At 35.7% G+C, this 21,929-nt stretch overlaps 1 protein-coding gene across 21 annotated transcripts in view; it reads left to right on the forward strand.

Moving 5' to 3' along the window:
- The window catches only part of Elavl2 (ELAV like RNA binding protein 2), a 153,189-nt gene extending 139,192 nt beyond the window's left edge, over positions 1–13,997 (forward strand). For 18 of the 21 annotated variants that reach the window (XM_074051705.1, XM_074051698.1, XM_074051693.1 and 15 more), the window contains 2 exons: positions 10,569–10,607; positions 11,218–13,997. In XM_074051705.1, the coding sequence (XP_073907806.1) occupies positions 10,569–10,607; positions 11,218–11,548 (370 nt within the window). In that variant the 3' untranslated portion in view covers positions 11,549–13,997. The remainder of the gene's footprint in view (positions 1–10,568; positions 10,608–11,217) is intronic. The other 3 variants (XM_074051704.1, XM_074051700.1, XM_074051688.1) reach the window with 1 other exon arrangement.
- Positions 13,998–21,929: the final 7,932 nt, after the last annotated feature.

Consider the following 21,929-nt stretch of genomic DNA (forward strand, 5'->3'; position numbering starts at 1 on the left):
TCCCAAGGTCTAATAAACTATTTCCAAGCTTTTGATTTACCTTTCTTAGCTATTGTCTTGGTAAGACTTTATTTTTGTGTTTGTTTTTTAGGTCAAGCTCTTTCTCAGTTAACGTTTTTTTGTAATACACACACCATGAAGGATCTATAACTTATGTTAATACCCTTAAATTTCTACAAATGGATCCCTCTCTGTTTTTTTCTGTTGTTTCTTGTAGTTTAGAGGTCAACATACTTTTTCTGCAAAGGATCAAGTAATAAATACATTTCAGCTTTCTAAGTCATGGTCTGGACTTTGCTGCTATGTTATTCTTTTTTTTTTTTTTTTAAACAACTTTAAAAAATGTAAAAGTCATTCTTAGTTGCTCCTGGGCCATATTGCAATGAGGTGGCAGTCTGAATTTGGCCTGTGGGTGCTAATTTACTGACCCTGTGTAGTCCATAGAATCATGATCTAAACCCAAAGAAGGTACTCTGTCTCAATGACAGGTTTGAATATTCCAATTTTTGAAGTTTTAGTATAATCATGGAATGATGACAACCAAACCAGGAGTCATTCAGAAACATCTCTAATGTGCATTTGAAAATAGTGACTTTAAGAAGCTAAACGGCACAAAGAGTTTCTGTTTCCATAAATAAGTAATTCAGTTTTTATTTTCCAAATCATTAAAGAGTATCATTTTTTGTCATATGTTATACTGCACCCATAAAGCCATCTAACCCCCAGACTTAATTTTTAAAAATTATAAGCGCTTATCAGTTTTCTTCCCTTCCTGAGACAGAATAGCTAATTACCAAAAATGTACTCACAAAGTTAATCTAATAGGATATAGAAGTTACATGTTTTCTATATTGAAACACATATCCCCATTGGGATATTAAAGACTGGAGATTAAAAAAATCATACAAAACATTTCCTTTTAAGAAATACCGAAGTATATTACTTCAGGTGTGAGAAAGGAATTTCCCATAAATGCTGTGCTGAGTACCACTTTGTGTTGGTTTTTGTCCTGGAAGGAGATGGAACTATTAAAGGCTACATTTGAGCTGTGTGACTGGGTCCCCAGTCCATTGAGCTGCACTGCTGTAGCTTTGTGAGTAAAAGCATTGATTTTAAAAATAAAAATAAAAAAAAAAAAAAAGGAAAGAAAAAAAAATACCTGTCACATTTGACTTTGGTGGATGGTGGTTGCAGTTGGTCTGAAGTAGACATGCAGGGGGTTTCTTGATACTTGCCCTTGTGGGGAAAGAAATCTCACAACACCCTTTATAGAACTTCCTGCAAACTTTCTCCATAGCATTTTTCTTGTGTTTGTGTTTGTTTTTGTTTTAAAATTTAGGACAGACAAGTCCCAAAGACAGGCAGACTGTCTAGTTAACTCCACTTTTTGTGGAAAGCTACATTAACTTAAATTGTTATTTTTGTTTTTCCAATTTAAGTGACCATTTTCATTTTGTGGTAGTTGTTAAGTAAAACAGTATTCTTGGAATCGTGGTTGAATTCTGAGGAAGATTGGGCCAGAGGATACAAAAGCCAGTGTTGAGCAGAGTGCCTTATTGTTGAGGTAACAACAATAAGGTTGTTGAGGTGATAACAATGTGTTGTGGGGAACACAACACATGCTGGGTTGTTGGCAGCTGCAGCAGCTCCATCCTCTTAGGTTCTCTCCAAATGCCCCATGTGTTTCATGTTTGGTGGGATAAGGCTTTATAAGGATGTTCTGATGGTTAAGTTAAATATCTGTTTTTATCTTCTCATTCTGTGTTTTATCATCTTGGGAATTCTTTCCTTGACTCTTACAGAAAGACATTTTGGGTGTCAGTTGGAAGGGAGATCTGGTGTTAGAAAATGAGGAAGACCTTTCTTCCTTCAGAGTCCTAACTATTCCCTTCATCCTGGTTTATATCCTTCCCATGGCCTCTACCCAGATGGTAAAATATGCACGAGCCACTGTGCTCAGCGAAGATGTTTGATGTAGATTGGGGACTGGAAAAAATTCAGTTTTTATTCCTGGAGTTCGGGTTTAGCCTTATGTGTGACAGGTGTTGTTCTTAAATATATTTAATTTGTCTGTTGTTGTCTTAATTTTTCTTCCTACTTTAGTCTAAAGTAAAAGCTGAACCTTCCTTTAACTTAAAAAGGACACTTGAATTAAGAACTTCAGAATTTTGTTGGTATTTTGCTCTTTTCTCTAGTTAGGTTGAGTTCCTTACACAAATATTTTATGCCTAATATTTGTGGTGTAATAATCTTGGCTTTAAATTTGTCACCTTCCAGCACACAGTTTAGAAAATTTCTCATTGTATATTTTTATGTTGTCGTAATGCCTTGGGAGTTGAAAGAGATTAGAAATATAAGTATTATAATAATAGTCATAGAACTTTCAGTATTCATAAAGTGTGCCATATCTTTGAAAGTAAAAGAAACTAAAATTCATGAATAAAGAGTAAGTTTAAAAGTGGGCTTGTGAGGTTTGTGGCTCAGTCAGCCTTTATTAATAATTAGACATTTATTTTAACATGGGTACTGCTCATCTAATATGGTTATATGAGAAAGGGGAGAAATGACCCAAACATTGTAAGCACAAATGAATAAAAGAAATTTAAAAAATATGCTTATATGAGTACAGATTTCAGAATAAGACAAACTTATTTTTTTGGATGAATAGTGTAATTCCTGCCCCTTAAGTATATTCTTGGCACATGATACCCAAATTAAATTTTAAGTCAAAAGATTTCATATTCTTTTCTTCTGAAGCAGCTTTAATTTTATAGAATGTGATTTAGTCTAATAGCCTGTATATCTGCTTCTATGAGCCTTTAACCATTTTTATTTTTTTCTTTTTTTTTTTTTTTTTCATTTTTCTTTTATTATTCATATGTGCATACAAGGCTTGGTTTGTTTCTCCCCCCTGCCCCCACCCCCTCCCTTACCACCCACTCCACCCCCTCCCGCTCCCCCCCTCAATACCCAGCAGAAACTATTTTGCCCTTATCTCTAATTTTGTTGTAGAGAGAGTATAAGCAATAATAGGAAGGAACAAGGGGTTTTGCTGGTTGAGATAAGGATAGCTATACAGGGCATTGACTCACATTGATTTCCTGTGCGTGGGTGTTACCTTCTAGGTTAATTCTTTTTAATCTAACCTTTTCTCTAGTTCCTGGTCTCCTTTTCCTATTGGCCTCAGTTGCTTTAAGGTATCTGCTTTAGTTTCTCTGCATTAAGGGCAACAAATGCTAGCTAGAGCCTTTAACCATTTTTAAAAGGGCCTCTCAAATCAGCACTTGAGTTGCACTTAAGACATGTTCTTGGTTGCATTATCAGTTTGCTTTTGGAAGAAACTGGTATTGAGCCTCTTGAATAATTTTCCTCATTCTTAAAAGGCACATGATACCAGCTAATTGGGTAAAGGAGTAAGTTGACAATCTTTATGACCTTGTTTGGTTGACTTCAAACCAAGGATTAGTCAGCACTTTCGAGAGATTTTAGTAAGAAGTCTTTGTAGAGTTCAGAGTTTTTATTTTCTCACTTATTAGTAGTCTCTCTTTACATTTTTATTTCTGACTTTGACTTCTGGCTTCCTCTTTACTTGAATATGTGCCCTTCCATAGTCTATCAGCTAAATTTCTTGAAAATTTAGTGTGGTAATCTTACTTTTATTCTTTATTAATACTTAACTTTGAAATGGAAATGCTTTCCTAATGCAGCGAAATTCAGAATACTGCCTAATAATAATCTGAGTTGTATTCCACTGACTGAAACATCATTGTTTCAATATCTCTACTCTGTAGTTCTTTATAAATTATAAAAACACATGGGCTTGTTCTAAATCCTTCAAATTATAAACTATGTGAACTCTAATCAGACATGAAAATAAAAGGGGTAAAAATGAAATACACACTTATCAAATATGTTGATAATTATGCTGGTTGGCTTTATATTTAATTTACCTCATATGACTTAATTATTTATCTTGCTTTAAGCAAGATCCATAAAACGTTAATAAAAAGTTTGAATTTCCTGACTCCATGTGAAACCTGTAGGCTTGTCTTGTATCTAACCTCATAATGTGATTTGTACTAGGAGTAGGAGAAATAATTGGCTCTCCTTCTTCTTTCTTACTGGTGTAATCCTCAACTCTATTTGTCCCCCTCGGGAATTGTTTTTAAGCTACTTATTCTTAAGGGAAGGTTATTTTAATTAAAACTAGGTTATCCAATCTTATCTTCCAAATCCACTTAATATGTTATTTGTGAAGTGAATTATGTCCGGGCTAAAAAACAGGTGACCTCTCCCTTCTGAGGAAGGCTCAGTCTTTCCTAAGAAAGCATGTGATATATGGGGACCAAATGCAGGTACTGGGTGTAGTGCATGTATTAAACATAATAAAAGAATGGGTCATTTAGAATAGAAAAATATATACTTAGTGGACTCTAATATGTACGTGCCTTAGTGTAGTACATCAAGTACATCACACACACACACCCCATCATTCTAGGGGCTATTAGCTTGGTCTCAGTAAAAATTGCTTTCATTTTTAAATGATTGTATATGAAAGTTGTCCTTGAGCTATGAGCAGACCAAGCAAAGACATATGATTGTAATGGTCCTTATATCCAAGGTACTATATATACCATTTTCTCTTGTATCTGCCTAGTTTAGAGTCTGCCAGCTCTACTAGACTTGGGCCACATCATGTCCACTTGCCTTTTTTGACCTCCCATGTGAGATGTAGAGATGGTACCAAGACAGCAAGGAGAACTGGATTCTGCACATAAGCAAAATATATTAGCAGTGCCCGAGCCCTGTTTCTGAATCCAGTTCTCTTCCTGTTCTCCTGGGTATGGGGGAGGAGAAAGAGGTAAAGAAAGGTAGAAAACTTGTTTTAAATTTCAGAGGACGAAATTTTCCCTAAAGTTGGAGACAAGTGAAGAATTGGAAGGTGATGTATCATATAGGATTTTGTAGGTAAGGCATATGAGGCCCATTGGGAAGTGTTCCTCAGAGATCTAAGATATAAAAGCCTTACACATTCTGCTTGAAGGCTCCAGGGATAGGATAGAGGAAGGAATTGAGATGTTTTTATGTTGATGCGTGTAATTCACTCTTAGGGGCAAGTGTTGTTTCCACCCTATCTTAAACATTTGTAAAACCTTTAAAGGACATTCTGTCTCTGGACTTTGTGTTCCTATACTAACTGGGTGGTGGAAAGCATGACCTTTCCGTCCTAGGCACAGTTAATGGATGTAAATGGTATAACTCAATTTTCAGCAAATTAATAAGGTGCCTCTGAATTCTTTCAGCACTTTGGACAGAGACTTCAATATGCTTTTGTGTTGTACAGGTATTGTATGCCAAAGGCATTCTGTATTGATCATTCCAGCAATTTGATGACATTTTCTTATCAGATAACTTTGTGATTGGTGTTACAATTTGCATTGTTCTTTTTTGCTGGTGTTTTTGACCTTGATTCTTGAATATAAAGGCATGTATCTTCAGTATAAATACCACCTCTGCAGAATTCAAAGAACTTCCATGTATTATGAACTCTTAAAAGTTTTAAAAAGTATTTTTACTAGCATATATTAATTGTAGAAAGGGATTTAATTTTGATATTTACATGTATATATATGTGTGTGTGTGTGTATATATATATATATGTATATATGAAATGTCCTCTGATCAAATTCATATCCTTAGTTAATTCTGCCTACTTTCTTTTAAAAACTAATTTTAATGGATTTCATTGTTCTATTTTTACACATACATATAAAGTAATTTGGTCATGGCCATCCTTCATGACCCTCCCACCTCATGCTAACCCTTCTGCTTGATTCCCCACCCCAAGCAATCCCCCCTTTACATTTATATCATGTTTTTCGTTTGTTTTGTGGTTTTTTTTTTTTGTCTAGATTCCTCATAAGAGAGAAAACATTTTTCTAGAATCTGGCTTTTTTTACTTGCTTAGTTCAATGATTTGGAGTTCTATCCACTTTCCTGTAGATGACATAATTTCATTCTTCTTTATGGCTGAATAATCTGTTACATAAGCTTCTTTATCTGTTCATCAATTGATGGACACCCACGCCGATTCCATACTTTGGCTGTTGTGAATAGTGTTTCAATAAACATGAGTGTATATTTATCTCTATTGTATGTTGAATTACATTCCTTTGGATTATACACCTAGGAATGGTATAGAAGAATCATGCTAGTTCTAGTTTTAGTTTAGTTTTTTTAACAATAATTTTATTAGTATGTATTAGTTGTACAGGTGAATTTCATTGTAATAGTTCCATGTATATTTGCAATGTACCTTGGTTAAGGCTCATCACCACCATTATTGTTCCGCAACTCCCCCCGACACATACACTTAAAAACTATTTCAGCAGGTTTCATTGTTCTATTTTCATGCGGGTTTATAAAGTACATCAACCATATTCACCCTCCTTTACCCTTTCCATCCTCCCATTCCCTCCCACGGCTACCCATTCCCTAGCAGAACCTATACTACAATCCTGTCCTTCATTTTTTAAAGTGTATATTCACTGTTCATAGGGACTTTGCCATGATCTAGTTTCAGTTTTTTGAGGAATTTACATACTGATTTCCATAGTGGTTGCACTAATTTACATTCCTACCACCAATATCTAAGGGCTCCTTTTCCCTCACATCTTCTTCATCATTTGTTGTTGTTTTTTTGATGATAACCATTCTGACTGGGGTGAGATGGAATCTCAGGGTAGTTTTGATTTGCATTTCCTTCATAGTTAAGGATGTTGAATGTTTCTTCATGTGTTTATTTGCCATTTGTACTTCTTTACAGAACTGTTTAATTCATTTGCCCATTTATTAATTGGATTTTTTTGGCGGTTTTGGTGTTTTAATTTTTGAGCTCTTTACATTGTCTGGATTAATACTTTGATGAATAACTGGCAAATATTTTTCTCCCATTCTGTAGTTTATCTCTTGATTCTGGCAATTGTTTACTTTGCAGGAGTTTTTAAATTTGTTGCAATCCTGTTTGTCAATTCTTTCTCTTACATTCTTAGTTATTGGAAGTCTACTTAGAAAGTCATTGCCTCTGCTTATTTCTTCAAGGGTTTTCCCTGTGGTTTCCTGTAGTAGTTTCAAAGATTCAGGTCTTAATTAATATCTTGGTCTATTTAGAATTGATTATTGTACAGGGTGAGAGATAGGGATCTAGTTTCTGTGTTCTGCATGTGGATAGCCAGTTTTCCCAACATCATTTGTTGGAGAGACTGTCTTTTTCTCCAGTGTATGTTCTTGGTGCCTTTGTTGAAAATCAGATTACTGCAGCTATATTTTATTTCTGCATCTTCTGCTCCATAGGTCTACTTGCCTTTGTGTTTTTTTTTTTTTTTTTTTTTTTTTTTATTGCTATGGCTGTGTAGTATGGCTCAGGATTGCTTTGGCTATTCATAGTCTTTTATGCTTCCACATGTGTTTTGGGATTGATTTTACAATCTCTGTGAAGTGTAACATTGGAATTTTGACATGAATTGCATTGAACGTGTATATAGTCCTCTACAGTAAGAGCCATTTATACAATATTAGTTCTGCTGATCCATGAATATGTCTGGTCTTCCCATCTTCTAGTGTCTTGAAATTCTTCAACATTTTATAGTTATCATAAATTTATCCTTTCTTGAGTTATTCGTAGATATTTTGTAAGGCATTATTGACAATTTCTTTCTCAGTCTGTTTGTAAAGCTATATTGAAAAGCTGATTTGTGAATGCTGAGTTTGTATTCTGGAAGTATTTATCAGATTGTGGAGTTTTTAGGGTCTTTTAAGAATATGATCATATTATAATCAGACTGGGGTAATTTGATTTCTTTCCTTCCTACTTGTGTACCTTTTGTTTCTTTCTCTGACCTTAGTTGGTCTGGTTAAAAATTGAGGTGCTGGAGTTTCTGTGTGTGGAGGAGTCTTTCCTGTGTGGAGGACAGGAAATGTTTCTCTCTTTCTCTCTCCACTCCCCCTTGTCTATACTTTATCCTGTTATACTAAAGTAAATCCTTTCTAAAACTTAAAAAAAAAAACGAATTCAAGTGCTGTGTTGATAAAGTGGAGAAAATAGATGCTCTCATCTCATTCTTGTCTTAAGAGAAATGGTTCCAGTTTTAAATTAGTATAGTCTTGGCTATCGGTTTGTCATATGTAGCCTTTTATATGTTGAGGTACATTCTTCTTATTCCTAGTTTCTTCAGGGCTTTTTGTCATGAAGAGATGTTGAAATTTGCCAAAGGTCTTTCCTGTATCTATTGAGGTGATCATGTGAATTTTGTCCTTTATTCTAGACTATATTATGTTTATTGATTTATACATGTTGAATCATCCTTGCATCCCTGTATATGCCAACTTGGTCAGGGCATATCTTTTTGATAAGTCTTTGAATTTGATTTCCATGTATTTTATTGAGAATGTTTACGTCTATTCATCAAGGAAATTGGTCTATAATTTTCTTTTTCTGTTGTATCCTTCTCTGGTTTTGGTATCAAGGTAATACTGGCTTTGTAGAGAGAGCTTGATAGTGTTCCTTCCCTTTTTATTTTGTGGAATAGTTTGAGGAGCATTCCTTAAAGATGTGTGTGTTCCTGATGTGTCTTTGTTTAGAGATACTTTATTACTGCTTCAATTTCATTGCTTGTTATAGATCTATTTAAGTGGTTTATTTCCTCTTGATTCAATTTTGGTAGGACATATGCATCTAGAAGTTACCCATTTCTTGTAGATTTTACAGTTTTTTGAAATATAAGTTTCTGAAATATTTCCTAGTGATCCTCTGAAGTTCATTGGCATTTGTTGTGATAGTCCCCTTTTCATCTCTGAGTTTATTAATTTGGGTCCTCTTTCTCCTTTTGGTTAGTTTGGCTAAAGGTTTGACAGTCATATCTTTAAAAGAGCCAACCATTTGTTTCATTGTTTCTTTGTATTTTTCTATTTCATTAATTTCTGCTCTGATGCTATTATTTCTTTCCATCTACTGATTTATTCCTGTTTTTCTAAGAATTTGAAGTACAAGTTTAGGTTCCACATATGTGCTTTTCACATGTATTCTATCCTTTTTTTGCATGCACAGACTTTCGTATCCAATCAGTGCTCCTGGTAGATTTCATTTTACATTAAGCACTTGGTGCTAATCTTGGTAACCTTGTCTTTTTTCAGCCACCAGCTGTTTATTATAAACCCAGGCTGTGCTATGTGGCCATTGGTTCCTCAAGAGGATAGTGAGGCAAGACAGACACACAGAGATGAGGATTTGTGTCAGTGATTTCCTGTTTCCTTCCACTTCCACCAGCTCAGTACTTTTCATTTTTATGAAACATGGAAATGTGCAGTGGAGTTTGGCAGCATGGATATGCAGAGACAGCACCAAAAGAGATGTTTTGGCTTTTTTAAACTAAAAGGAGTTGCTTTTTCATGTGTGATCTTGCCTGTCTCAAGTTAGAGGAAAAAGTTGATACTTTTTTCAAACTTAACCTTTTCACAGATGTTCAAAGAAAGAATAAATTGTACCCCCCCTTACCTAGTGCTATTTTTGGAGTCTGGAGCATTGTGGTATTTGAGGGTGGTTGTACATCTGTGCATTAAGATACTACTACCTCCTCAAATACAATTTACTGGTAAACCCTAGAAATGTGGGACATTGTAATAGTGTTTTCAAAACTAGTAAAGCAGGAAGAATCAAATAGGATAAAGTCAAGATTGTAAGTTTCTTTCTACCTGTAATTATCCTACTAACTTAAGTAGAGAGATCAAAAGAGAGAGTTAAAGAATTCAGTAAACTGCAGAATTTGAATACCAGTACCACCATTTATTTCTGCTGGCACAGTGGCTCTGGCAAGACACTTAATCTCTGTATGTCTTTGTATCCTCAGGAACCAAGAAGGTTGTAGAAATTAAAAACAGTAATATTAGGGCTAGGTGCTGGTGGCTCACTGCTGTAACCCCTGCTACTTGGAAGGCAGAGATTGGGAGGACAGTGGTTTGAGGCCAGCCACACAAAAAATTAGTGAGACCTCCTTTCAAGAAAAAAAGCCAGGTGTGGTGGGGTATGTCTAGAATCCCAGCTACATGGGAGGCATAGGTAGGAGGATTGTGGCCCACGCCGACTATATCTGAAAAACAACCTAAAGTTAAAAGGGCATGAGGCAAGACTCAAGTGTTCACCTTGGATTTAAGTCCCAGTATTGCCAAAAGAAAAATAGCAATTTTATAACAGTATAAAATTCATGCAGGCACAGGCAGAGCACTTAGAATTTGTCTGGTGAGAACTCAAGCGCCAACTATTCTGGAGCCTCCACATTTCCTTTCTGAGTAGTGTTCTGAGATGACCTCCATTGTTCCCCTGCACGGGAAGAGGTAGCGCCCTTGGGCAGTGGGTGCCATTCTCTCAGGAATGTGAGAGGACCCAATGTTTTGAGACTTACATAATTAACGTACAGTTATCTCCTTGGAACATGGCAGTAATGAGCCAGGCTTTCTTGAACATTAAGGGGAAAAATTAAAAACTGAAGTTTGCTAAATGTATGTTTTTACAGGTTGGACAATCTGCTCAATATGGCTTATGGAGTAAAGAGGTAATGATAGAGGTTCATGATACTCATATTTGCTTCCCACAATTGATCAGTTTCTTTGATTGATTTGGGGAGTAATATTTCCACCTCATAAATTTGTGTTGGGTTTTATTTTGCATGTGCAACCTAATGAAAAGGTGCTTTTTTTTTTTCCGAAGCATGTTTGACTCATGGAATATTTTTAATACCACTGGATGTCTCTTGGTCTTTCAAAAACTCATTATTTGTTTCATACTGCATTGCGACGTTGCAGCATGTTAATATGTGTTGGTTTTTCTCCCCTCAATCCTGCTTAATTCATGGAGCCAGTTTTAAGTATATTTGTTTGCCATTATAGACAGTATTAATGGGTGCAGCAAATAATGACCATTTCATAACTTATTAATATGTGGGTAGCATAGCATGTCACTGTATGCCAACGTAGGGCCTGGTTGAAACATCAAATAGCTGTATGTTATTTGTTGGTAGAAGGGAATTGCTAAAATTCTTGGGGATGGAAATGGAAAAAGAAGTTAAATCCATTGCTGTAACCAACTTCTGTTTCTGTGTGTGTGTGTGTGTGTGTGTGTGTGTGTGTGTGTGTGTGTGTACATGTGTTTCTCATTTTGTTTAGTAGGTTTTCTCCAATGACCATTGATGGAATGACCAGTTTGGCTGGAATTAATATCCCTGGGCACCCTGGAACAGGGTGGTGCATATTTGTGTACAACCTGGCTCCTGATGCAGATGAGAGTATCCTGTGGCAAATGTTTGGGCCTTTTGGAGCTGTCACCAATGTGAAGGTCATCCGTGACTTTAACACCAATAAATGCAAAGGTTTTGGATTTGTGACTATGACAAACTATGATGAGGCTGCCATGGCGATAGCTAGCCTCAATGGATACCGTCTGGGAGACAGAGTTCTGCAGGTCTCCTTTAAGACAAACAAAACGCACAAAGCCTAATGAGCTCTTGTCCTCAGTCCATTTATATATGAAAACTATACAACAAAGGCAAGTTAAGAGAAACTTTATACATTAGTAAATGTCTTTGTAAGTCAGTGTTGAGATGGGGATAAAACGACTACTTAGCATCCTAAGAAATATGTGAGATTTTTTATTGCTAGTATTTGAATTAAAACTTCTTAAATATCTTTTATGTTTGAATATGGACAAGAGGTACAGGGTTTTTACCTGTCACATTGCATTCTATTGCCTTCTTTGAAGAAGGTGGACCTTTTAAAGTGTTTCAGCTAAGGGAAGACATTTCTTTTCTTTTTACATAACTGCCTTGAACCTGTGAGTAAATATTGAGGCTTTGTGTTGTAATTCTTCAGTTGGTTGTGTCTTTTTTTCCCCCCTTTTTTTCTTTTTTCTGATTAGCTTTGTGTTTGGTTTACATTTAAAGCATTGCTGTTATGTCTAAGAAAAGTATTTTGAAGTTTACATTTTTATTTATGAAGTTAAAAACAGTATTTATTTTGTAATTATGATTTGGGTTGGGGAAGGGGGGGCTACATTATAAACGCTTATTGTAAGAATACTGGAGAACTTTTCGTAAAGCAGTACCTTGCCAAAGAGATAAGAGCCTCTTTGATGTGGGTTTAAAAAAAGCATCTATTTTTATAAAAAAGAAAATTTGGAGAAACTTTTTACTGGTCCTGGAACAAATATTTTGACTTGAATACTTTGAGAAATCTCTTCATATGACACCTAGTGAGCTTTTAAAATTTACCAGGAAATTTGCAGCGGTTGGAAAATTTAGAAGGATTTATGATGTAGGAAATACTTTTGAGATCTTTGTGTGAAAGGAATAGAATCAATGAGGGAAACACTGCTGGTTTCATTTTTGTAATCACCAGTGGAGTGTCTGATCATCCTGGTTATTATGTGATAGGTGGCTCACATTGATTTGTGATATTGAAACAAATAAAAAAAATTTACAAAAGAATATATAAGAGCAGGCAAGAAATTTAAATTACCAAGAGATGGGGGAAAAATCTGTTCTTCCTAAAGAAATCCCTTCAGATAGAGCTCATGGTGTTTAGTGATGTACTTGCAGTATTGTTTGAAGAATTGTTTTGTCTTAAGGAAAATAAAAGATGTTGCACATGATTTGTACTGCAGCAAATCAGTAAAAGTGATCTGAGTTGGGTATATTTGAAGGTATTTTGAAAGTTACGTTTAAGGCTAACACCTGAGCTTTTGTGTAATGTAAATAAGACCTTGTGTTTATGAACCTTTCAGCTAATTTGATTTTTTTTTCCCTTACATGCCAAGTGATGTTCAGGTTTTGAATGTTTTTGTATCAGTTTTTTCCTTTGTAAATGGCATTAACATTGTTACTTGAGGTCTTGCTTAATCACTTTCGTTGTCCTGAGGACTTGAATTTACAGTGCATCAGATTTGTTGCTAATTTTGTCTGTAGATAGTCTAGCTTCAGCTGTTTATGGTGATGCTACATTTTCGTTTATAAATATGTTTGTGGTAAAAAAAAGAAAAATGAGTATAACCATAGGTTTTGAACAAATTTCCTTACATTTTTCATACAAAAATCATAAATATCTGTATGCTATTGAAATTTAACTTTGTATGATGCTTAAACCACTATTTGGGGAAATAATAAAATAAGTCTTTACCATGTATGAAAGAAATTTTAAAAAATACAAAATATTTTCTGATTAGCATCTAGCTTATAATAAATTTTCAAAAAAGCTGAAGGCAAAAGTTGTCTTCATCAGGATGCACTGAGAACTATATAGTTACGTCCTGCTTTTTGTATAAACTGAGATGCTCACATGCTTCCCCTTAGAACAGGCAATGTGCTATGCATAACATAGTTGTACATTATCTTTGCGGTTGCTTTGAGTTTTATTTTTTATTATTTAAAATTGTAGTTATAAAACTTTTCAGTATAGTACAGTACATATACTGTGAGGCGCGTGCTAAAGTGAATAAGCGAGTTTTCATGCTGACCCACTCAATGCTATCCAGAACTCAATTGGCTTAGCACTTTCTCATATCCTTAGGTGCATTTAGATTGTCAGAGTTAACCTGCGTTTAAAGAAAAAATAAAAATAAAATACATGTATATACTTAAAAAAACAAAATAAGGTTTCCCTCATGGGAAAACAGCAGCTACATGCTTCTTTCCTATACTACTGTAGCAAACCAAGGCATTGATGAGAGGGCATGCAAATTGTGCTTCACTTTACAGTGTTTATCAGAGCACTTAATAAAATGTAAGGCTGGTATTTATTTGAAGTTGTACAGTATGACTTAATTCACATCTGTTGGAATAGAAAATATATTCTGTTGAGTATTTAAGAGGCTGTACATGTTTCCTTTTGTGTTTGGATTCTTTGTACTTTTTCATGTTCAGTACATCAATAAACAAAGTTGAAGGGAAAGAACAGTGTGGTGAGTAGGTCTTTGTACACATTTGGGGGGGGGGGCTCTTCTGCTTAGTCTAATAAACTTAACTCTCTTGATTTAAAAGATTACCTCTGAGTAAAAACCTCTGAGTTTTAGTTGAAAGCAGTATTGTCTAAAGAATTCCACATGGAAAGTTAATTGAAGAAGAAAGTGGAAAAAAAGAAATTCTTGACTAAATGACACCTTCTGATTAGCTAGCTTTCAAATATTATTAGGTAAATAATTCTTTCAGGAGCATATGCTTTCATCTACTCCTTGTAAAGTTTGGGAAATCAGTTGCTGACTTCATGGTGTAGGTCTGATTTAACCTTCAACCTTTTGCACAAATGAGAATTACCCTAGCTCATTTACTTGAGCTAAAAAAAAAAAAAAACAGCAGAGAGGTAATCACTTTGCCTCCATTGGGGAGACTTAATTCACCCATGGGCTTCATTGTTGGTGTGTGATACTCTTTTTATTGTAGTTATTGCACACTTGCTATCTCCTCCTCAAGAGAGTCTTCTCAAATCAGAAGCTCCCTTTCTGTTAGGTTAGCTGTGTGTGTAACATGTTCATAAAAATCAGAAGCTATACTAGCCCCATTGCACATGCATGTGCAACTTTCCACCGCACTCTCAATAGGTCTGCTTTTGAAAAAAAATAAAGATTTCTTGCTAGTTTTTTTTTTTTTTTTTAAATGAATTTTACTTCTAGGGCTGGCAGAGTGGCTCAAGTGGTAGAGTGCCTACCTAGCAAGAGTGAAGCCCTGAGTTCAAACCCCAGTACCACAAAAAAAAAAAAATTCTACTTCTGTAGAACTTAAACAAACTGAATATGACAATAAAGTGCTTAAAAAAGAAAGAAAACAAAGCATACTAAATAGCTTCTTTTAATTTGATTGTATTTGCTGGTTTTTTGGTAAGAACCGTTCTGAAAGTAACTATCCTAAACAGCCTGGTAGCAGGAGAATTAAGTGACAACAGTTACTTCCTCCTCTTTGAACATGCAATTAAACTCGACTCTCCCTATTTTTATTGTAAAAATTTAACTCTCTAATTTTGTGACATTGGAACATCCTCCCCTCTCCTTTCTTGTATGTGCTTTATCAGTATTTTGACTGCTTTGAATGTTAATAGTTTTTTTTTTTTTTTTAGCAGAATGTGGAAAAACTCTCGGGAAAGGAGGCCATGACTAGTGGTATATTTGAGGAGAGATTACATTTTTTTCCCTTCAGAATCCTTTTTTATATAGGCTTAGTATTGCAGTTCACTGTTAGAGGGGCTAATATGAATTCTTAATCTTACCACCATTTCACATTATTTTAATCTGACTTCAGGAAAAATTTTACAACTTACTTTTCCCTTTAAAAAATAGATTGCAGGAAGTATACCCTTCATAAGAAGTTCAAAAATAAATTATAGTGGTAGTTTATAACCACTTGCTCACAGGATTGCCTAGGAAAAAGAAAAAGCATATATTTTAACAATAAGTTGAAAATTTAATACCTGGGTCTTAATGTACTTTCAGAGCAGTGTGCATGTACCTTTTATTGGGTAAAGGGACAAAAACAGGTGGTGGTTTTCCTGCTGGTTTTTTTTTTTTCCCCCTACCATATTGAAACCTCAAACTGGGGGCAAACAAATACTATTAAAAATCATTGCAATTTATTGGATGATAAACATTTATAGCGTGTCTTTGTAATGAGTAGCCCATTATTTTCTACTTACAGCATTCTCTACATTCATCCTCTGAAAATTCCCAGAGACGGGGTCACTCCCCTTCGGGTTGGGTGAATGAGGCATCTACACCCCTACTACAGGCAGCCTGTTGGCATAGAATGTACCTTACTGAAATTACACCTTTCCAGAATTCTGGCTTATTGTCATTAGCAGCAGGATTTTTTGCTTGGTCCACATGAGATTACTGGTTATTTAACTCCTGTGCTGTGCCTGGGGTTTATAAAAATGAGCAACTGTCATTCTTATGTCCCAGACACACAGTGCCATCAATTTTCTTAGAACTCAGAAGCAGTCAGCAAGTTCATTTGCCATAGTTTTGATGTACCTAGTCCCCACTCAGAAAAATGCACCCTCTCTGCTCCTCTTACACCTTTTTCTTCCCCGTTACTCGCTTGATTGTACAGTTTTCCACACATTGTAGTTCTTTAGTTTACCAAATGTTCAGATGCTTATTAGTTGTCCCAGTCCTTTCTGAAACAAAGTAAAAATTTTTAATATGCAATATGAGTGTTTATATAAATAGTTGGGTCAATTGAGGAATTTGGCTGGAGCTTCTTGCTGTCTTTAAATGTGTCATATATGGAGTAACAATTTAGAAAGTATTATTATGGTAAAATACCCTGAATATTAAAAGGATACTTGGCTGATTTTACTCAACCTTAAATTAAGACACATTACAGTTTTAAGGTCTCAAACTCAGTATTAACTTTACTTTTTGTTTAAAAAACTAACCATGTATGTTAGGGCTAAATTGATACTACCTCTCAGAAACATTCATGGATGTTACTTTTTGTAATAAATTTCTTACAGCAAGCTTCGAGACAATACATGCAAGAAAAAATGTGTGCTGACAGTATGTGGAAGACATTCGTCTTTGCTGTCACACACCCTGCCTTTTGTAGTCCAGATTACTTCCTCCACATCCACAAATAACTATATAGTAAAATCAAAGATGAGTGCTGTGCATAAACTACATTTTTTTGAAAAGGAGGAAAAGTTCAGTTGTTAATGTGTGCATGTCTAGGACAAGGGTTTGAGGGGATTGGTGGGGTATGAGGGCTAAGCCTCACAGGAATGGTAGCAGTTGAGCTGAGCTGGATATTCAGAGCAGGTGGGAATTACAAGACATTGGGAGAGAGAATTCAAGAAGAAAATCCTGTAATCAAAGGTGTAGGTAAGCCTCTGTCCACTTGTAGTACTTTTTGACAATTAATATATTGTCATATTCAATATAGACCTATGAGGTCCTTAAACATTTTTTGTGAATATGACTAGTTAAATCTCAGATTAGTCAGAAATTTGAGTCCATGTACCTTAATACATAGTACATAAAATACAAAGAGCCCAGACATTGAAACTTTGACTTTATTTTCTTGCCCATTTCCACTGTAACCCTGAAAATATTTGGCATGATAGATGAAATGTGATTTGAGGAGTTACATTGAACTTGATAGCAAGGACATTGCCTTCTTTGAAAAGAGGCATTTATTTCTAGCACATTGTGCAGTGTATGCAAAAAGACCAACCATATCAAAAGATCTCCTAGGTAATGGAAACCTGGACTGATATTTTTTCACAGTATATACATTTCATATTAAACGATCACATTATCATCTATTAGCACTTAACACTGTTTTCAGTGCTGTAGTGCTTGAGTCATTCTTTTGTTGGATATGTGTTTTATGTGTTTCTTACACATATTATTCTCACCATCACTTTCCTTCCAAATGTCTTTTGGATATTTCCAAGGTGAGGTTTTAGTTTGATGGGATTTTACCTTTTTGTTGTTTAGAAGCTCATTCAGTAGCCAGACCTTCCCTTTTAATAAAGATCGTATGAAAGACCATTTAAATCTCCCTTCTTGATAGGGCTTGCTGGTTTGTTTATTTTATAGCGTCCTTGGACATAAAAGATTTTGATACCTATTTGGTATTTCTGGCACTTGATTTTCATGATGTACTTCTGTCATTCCTTTCTGTGTAGTTGAATCTGTGTTTCAGGAGCAACCAGCCTGACTCTGGACCTCCTTACAGATGTGACAAGACCAGCAGCTACTTTTAGGGTGACCCACCTTTTGGAACGAAGCACAATTGGCAAGGTAGTTTTGTTATCTGAATCACAGGCTTTCTATTGCAGAAGTGGTACAGGTACAGCATCCGCCAGGAGACGGGAAAGAAGTGTGATGCACAGACATCCAGCAGATGCCTAGATCTTATTTCTTAGACCCAGATATGAAACAGGCACATCAGGAAATCCAGCATTGTGCTGAAAAATTAACCCCACACTTTTATGTGCACATAACAGATCTCCTTTCTTAAAAGCTAGGTTTTACAAAGTGGCAGGTTGTAAGTAATAATTACAAGAATTAATGCAGATGTTCACACCAAAGTCCCCAGGTAACCATCAGAAAGGATAAGTAACTTACCATAAACTTGAATGAGAAATTACAGTAAACGTTCTTTCAAAAAATTTTTTCTCTTGAGAATGATTGCTGCTATGAGTTCTATGTATGTACCCAACTGTATGTTAAAATTATTCTGCTTTTCAGGAGCTATTCTTAGAGAAGTACCCATTTTACATCCATGATGCCCTTGATATCATTTATTTCCTTGTAAATAATTTCAAACAGTAAGATAATCACTCTGGAAAATGTAGAAACAACACAAAATACAACTGAATACTTGCTCAGTCCTCTCCTAAAGAGATTTTTGTAGTGTCTCTGCCACTTTTTTTAAAGTTGTAATTATTTATCTAAACTTTCCCATACAGTTTTTAAACCAATCTGCATTTTCTCTCTGATAAGGATGTTTTCCTTTTTTTTAATTTATTGTTTAGTGTATGGGAAAAAAATTTACTGACATAAAATAATACATTTTGGTCTCAGCTTACAGCATGTCAAATGAAAGCTGCTGTGTTTTTTTTTTAATGTATTGATTGCTGTGGACTTCATGTCAGAAAGAAATAAAAATTGGGAATTCTGCATGGTTTCCCATTACATCTCCATTCCTGAAGTCTTATGTGTATGGGCTGAAGACAAACTGGAAGTCCAGAAACTGGGATGTTCTCTCCAAGCTTGAGTTTGGGGTGGTGAGGCCCTTAGACGAGATTGCAAGCTGTATCTGTGCAGCAGGGTCCTGGATGGGGGAAGGACAGTATGAAGCTACTTTCACTCCTTTTGATCAGAGGACAAGTGGATGTCCTAGAGTACTAAGAAGTCAACTACTTCTCTCTTTTCTTAGCAAAAGAAAATGCTTCCTTCCCTGATGGGGATGAGGAGAAGACGACGACACTGAACCCAATTGTGGGTGAGTAATTTTTTCTCCTTCCTTGAGTCTCTGATTGCAGCGAACTGTTCTCTTGCAAGGGTCTGGTAAATACTGACTTCTTATTGCATATGCTCAGACAAGTAGCTGATGTTACAGGAGCACTTTTAAAAGGATTGACAAGACTGAAAGAAGCTTGTTAGAGTGCACCTGGATCCTGGCATGACATCACAGGCGGACCATAAACGGCTCTCCAGAAAGCACGGCAGCCTTTTTTCACCCCTTTCTTAACAATGAGACATAGATTGGGCTTGTTCTCTATTCAAGCATCCTTATGAGTAAATGTCTATTTTTATGATAGAGCTGCACTTTAAAAATAGCTCCAATCAGTGCGACTCTTTTCCCCCATATGTTAAAAAGTTATACATGAGTTAAAATATCTCAGATTGCTTAAATTCTTCCAGACGCAAGGCACATTCCTTTTTCCTTTTGAGGGGGGCATTGGGAGTGGTTGGAAGGGTGGTATTACATACAAAATAAGGACTTTCTTTTGGGCTTCCTCAACTCTGTTCTTGTTCTTTGAGACTTTTACTAGTAGCAAGGCTTTTAAACCAAGATTTGAAATTTCTGACTGTTAAAATTTTCATTAATATTTGGCGGGTACAATCTTCTTCCTGGAGCGATTGTTTATTTTTGTTGCTGAGAGCAATTAGCTAGAACAGTCACAGTTGCAGCTGTTAGATACTATAAGCTCCAGCGGAGTTCACAAAAGGCCTTATGCACATTTAGAGTCTGTATTTGGATTGTTTTTAATGGGTGATTCTTCTGGATACTACTGTGTTAGCAATTCGATTGGATGATCCAGAGCCACGTCACGTGTACAGTGGGATTATCATCACGCTGTGTTGATCAGAGCCATTTAAACACCTTGCTGCTTTGTGGAAACCAAGATGGCTGTGGCTGCTGTGTCCCATTCCCTTTTCTCTGAATCCTCCTCAGGCAAACCTGGATGTGACTCATCCCAAAGCATTATGCTGTTTTCTCTTTTCCTTTTGCATTTACTTCTTGCTTCCTGCTCTTAACTTGTTGGGGCTTTTGTGAGATAATCTACATGTGCAAATATAAGGAGATTCTCAGATACAATCTGGAGCCCATTGATTTACGTCTTTAGTTTCTAGAGTAGAGTCTTAGAGAATATTGGCTCCAATTTAATGCCTGATGCTTCAGAAACAGCAGCTCAAATGAAGGGATTATTTCACTATTCTTACTTTGTCTGTATTTTTGCCTTTGAATATCGTTTTGAGAGAGTAGTGTTTATGTCTGCACATACTTAATAATCATACTGCTTTAGGATTCACAGGATGTATTTACATACAGTTTCTTATTTGATTCTCATGGTAGCCTGTGAGGCAGAGAATTCCATATAGTCCCCATTTTACAGAAGAATAGACAATCTCAGAGATGGTGAATAGCCATCCACTTGCTTGCTTTTCTGTTCTGTAGCTTTTTACTTTGCATATTTTGTATATTTTACTGCTACCTGAAGTAGGTTGATGGATTATTTTAAAGGTTGGTAGAGAATGTTGTCATGTACAAGAGAAGTTTACAGTAGCTTATTTGTAGAGTAGAATTTGGCTATGTTTGTTGCCTAGTCTTTTTAGGGGGAAATAGTTTGGGAATGTTGGAGAGTTTTAGTATTGTATTACAAAAGTGGGAATCTAAAGTATACATTGAACATTTGTTTTTCTGGTAAGTCAGCATGAATTAGTTAGAAGTCATTACATTTGGATGAGATTTTAGACACACACATTTTTAGAGCTTCCTTTCAAATGGCAATTGATCGATCACATGCAGTCTATTTCATCAGCCATCTTGGATTTACTGCTAAGTCAAGTGGAGCAGTTCTTCTTTAATCACACCCCTCCTCAGTAATAACTTTCATATTAATTGGGGAAGTGTAAACACTGATGAAGGAAAAATTTATCTAGATATTTTAATGTTTTCTGTAAATATTCACTCTTTAAAAAATTTTTGCAATATTTGTTTTGAATTCAGCAGGATGCAATACTTTCTTGTCACTTCTGAAGATTACCTACTTATAGTAATATCATTGGTGGATTTCTTATTTCTTCACACTCTTGGAGATAATTCTTATATTTTAATTGCTTGGAAACTAACCAACATATACTTGGGCACCAAAAACGTTGGACTTGAAGTATGTCTACTAGAAAAAGTGCTTTAATTCTCAGACTTGATTATAAATATTTGAAAATAGGATGATGACAGAATCATCTTGGATAAACGAGGTATGGGCCCCACAGAGATCTGGATAAATGAGATGAGAAAGATGAGGAGTCATGAATGGGGATAGGTGGGTGAGCCAGGCATCTGAACTGCTGTGTCATACTCTCTTTTCCATACAGGAGCCCTGGGACAAAGGGGGCTGAAGAGTCAGGAGACTTCTGAATGGAATTTTGTGCAGTGGTCCTGAAGTTTTAAAGACTAGGTAGGACCCACCCCCTTATCTGTGGCTGCTTTTCTAGACTCTTAGTGGATGCCTGCAACCACAGATAACACTGAAATCTAAATATACAGATGTTCCTTGACTTATGATGGGGTCATGTTCTGGTAAGCACATTGTAAGTTGAAAATGCATTTGATGCATCTAGACATCATAGCTTAGCAACACAGTGTACTGCTGAATGCTAGTTGTTTAACCTTGTGATTTGGTGGTTGATCAGGAGCTGTTACTTCCCAGGGTGGTGAGAGAGTATCATTCTTCATGTAGTTAGCCTGGAAAAAAATACCAAAATCTGAATTAGTTTCTACTGAATGTATATTGCTTTTGTAATCATTGTCAAGTCATAAAATCCTAAGTTGCACTGTAAGTTGGAGACTGCAATATATTTTGCCTTATACATATATAACTTT

This window comes from Castor canadensis, chromosome 13 (assembly GCF_047511655.1).
Source record: "Castor canadensis chromosome 13, mCasCan1.hap1v2, whole genome shotgun sequence".
In the NCBI taxonomy this organism is placed as follows: domain Eukaryota; kingdom Metazoa; phylum Chordata; class Mammalia; order Rodentia; family Castoridae; genus Castor; species Castor canadensis.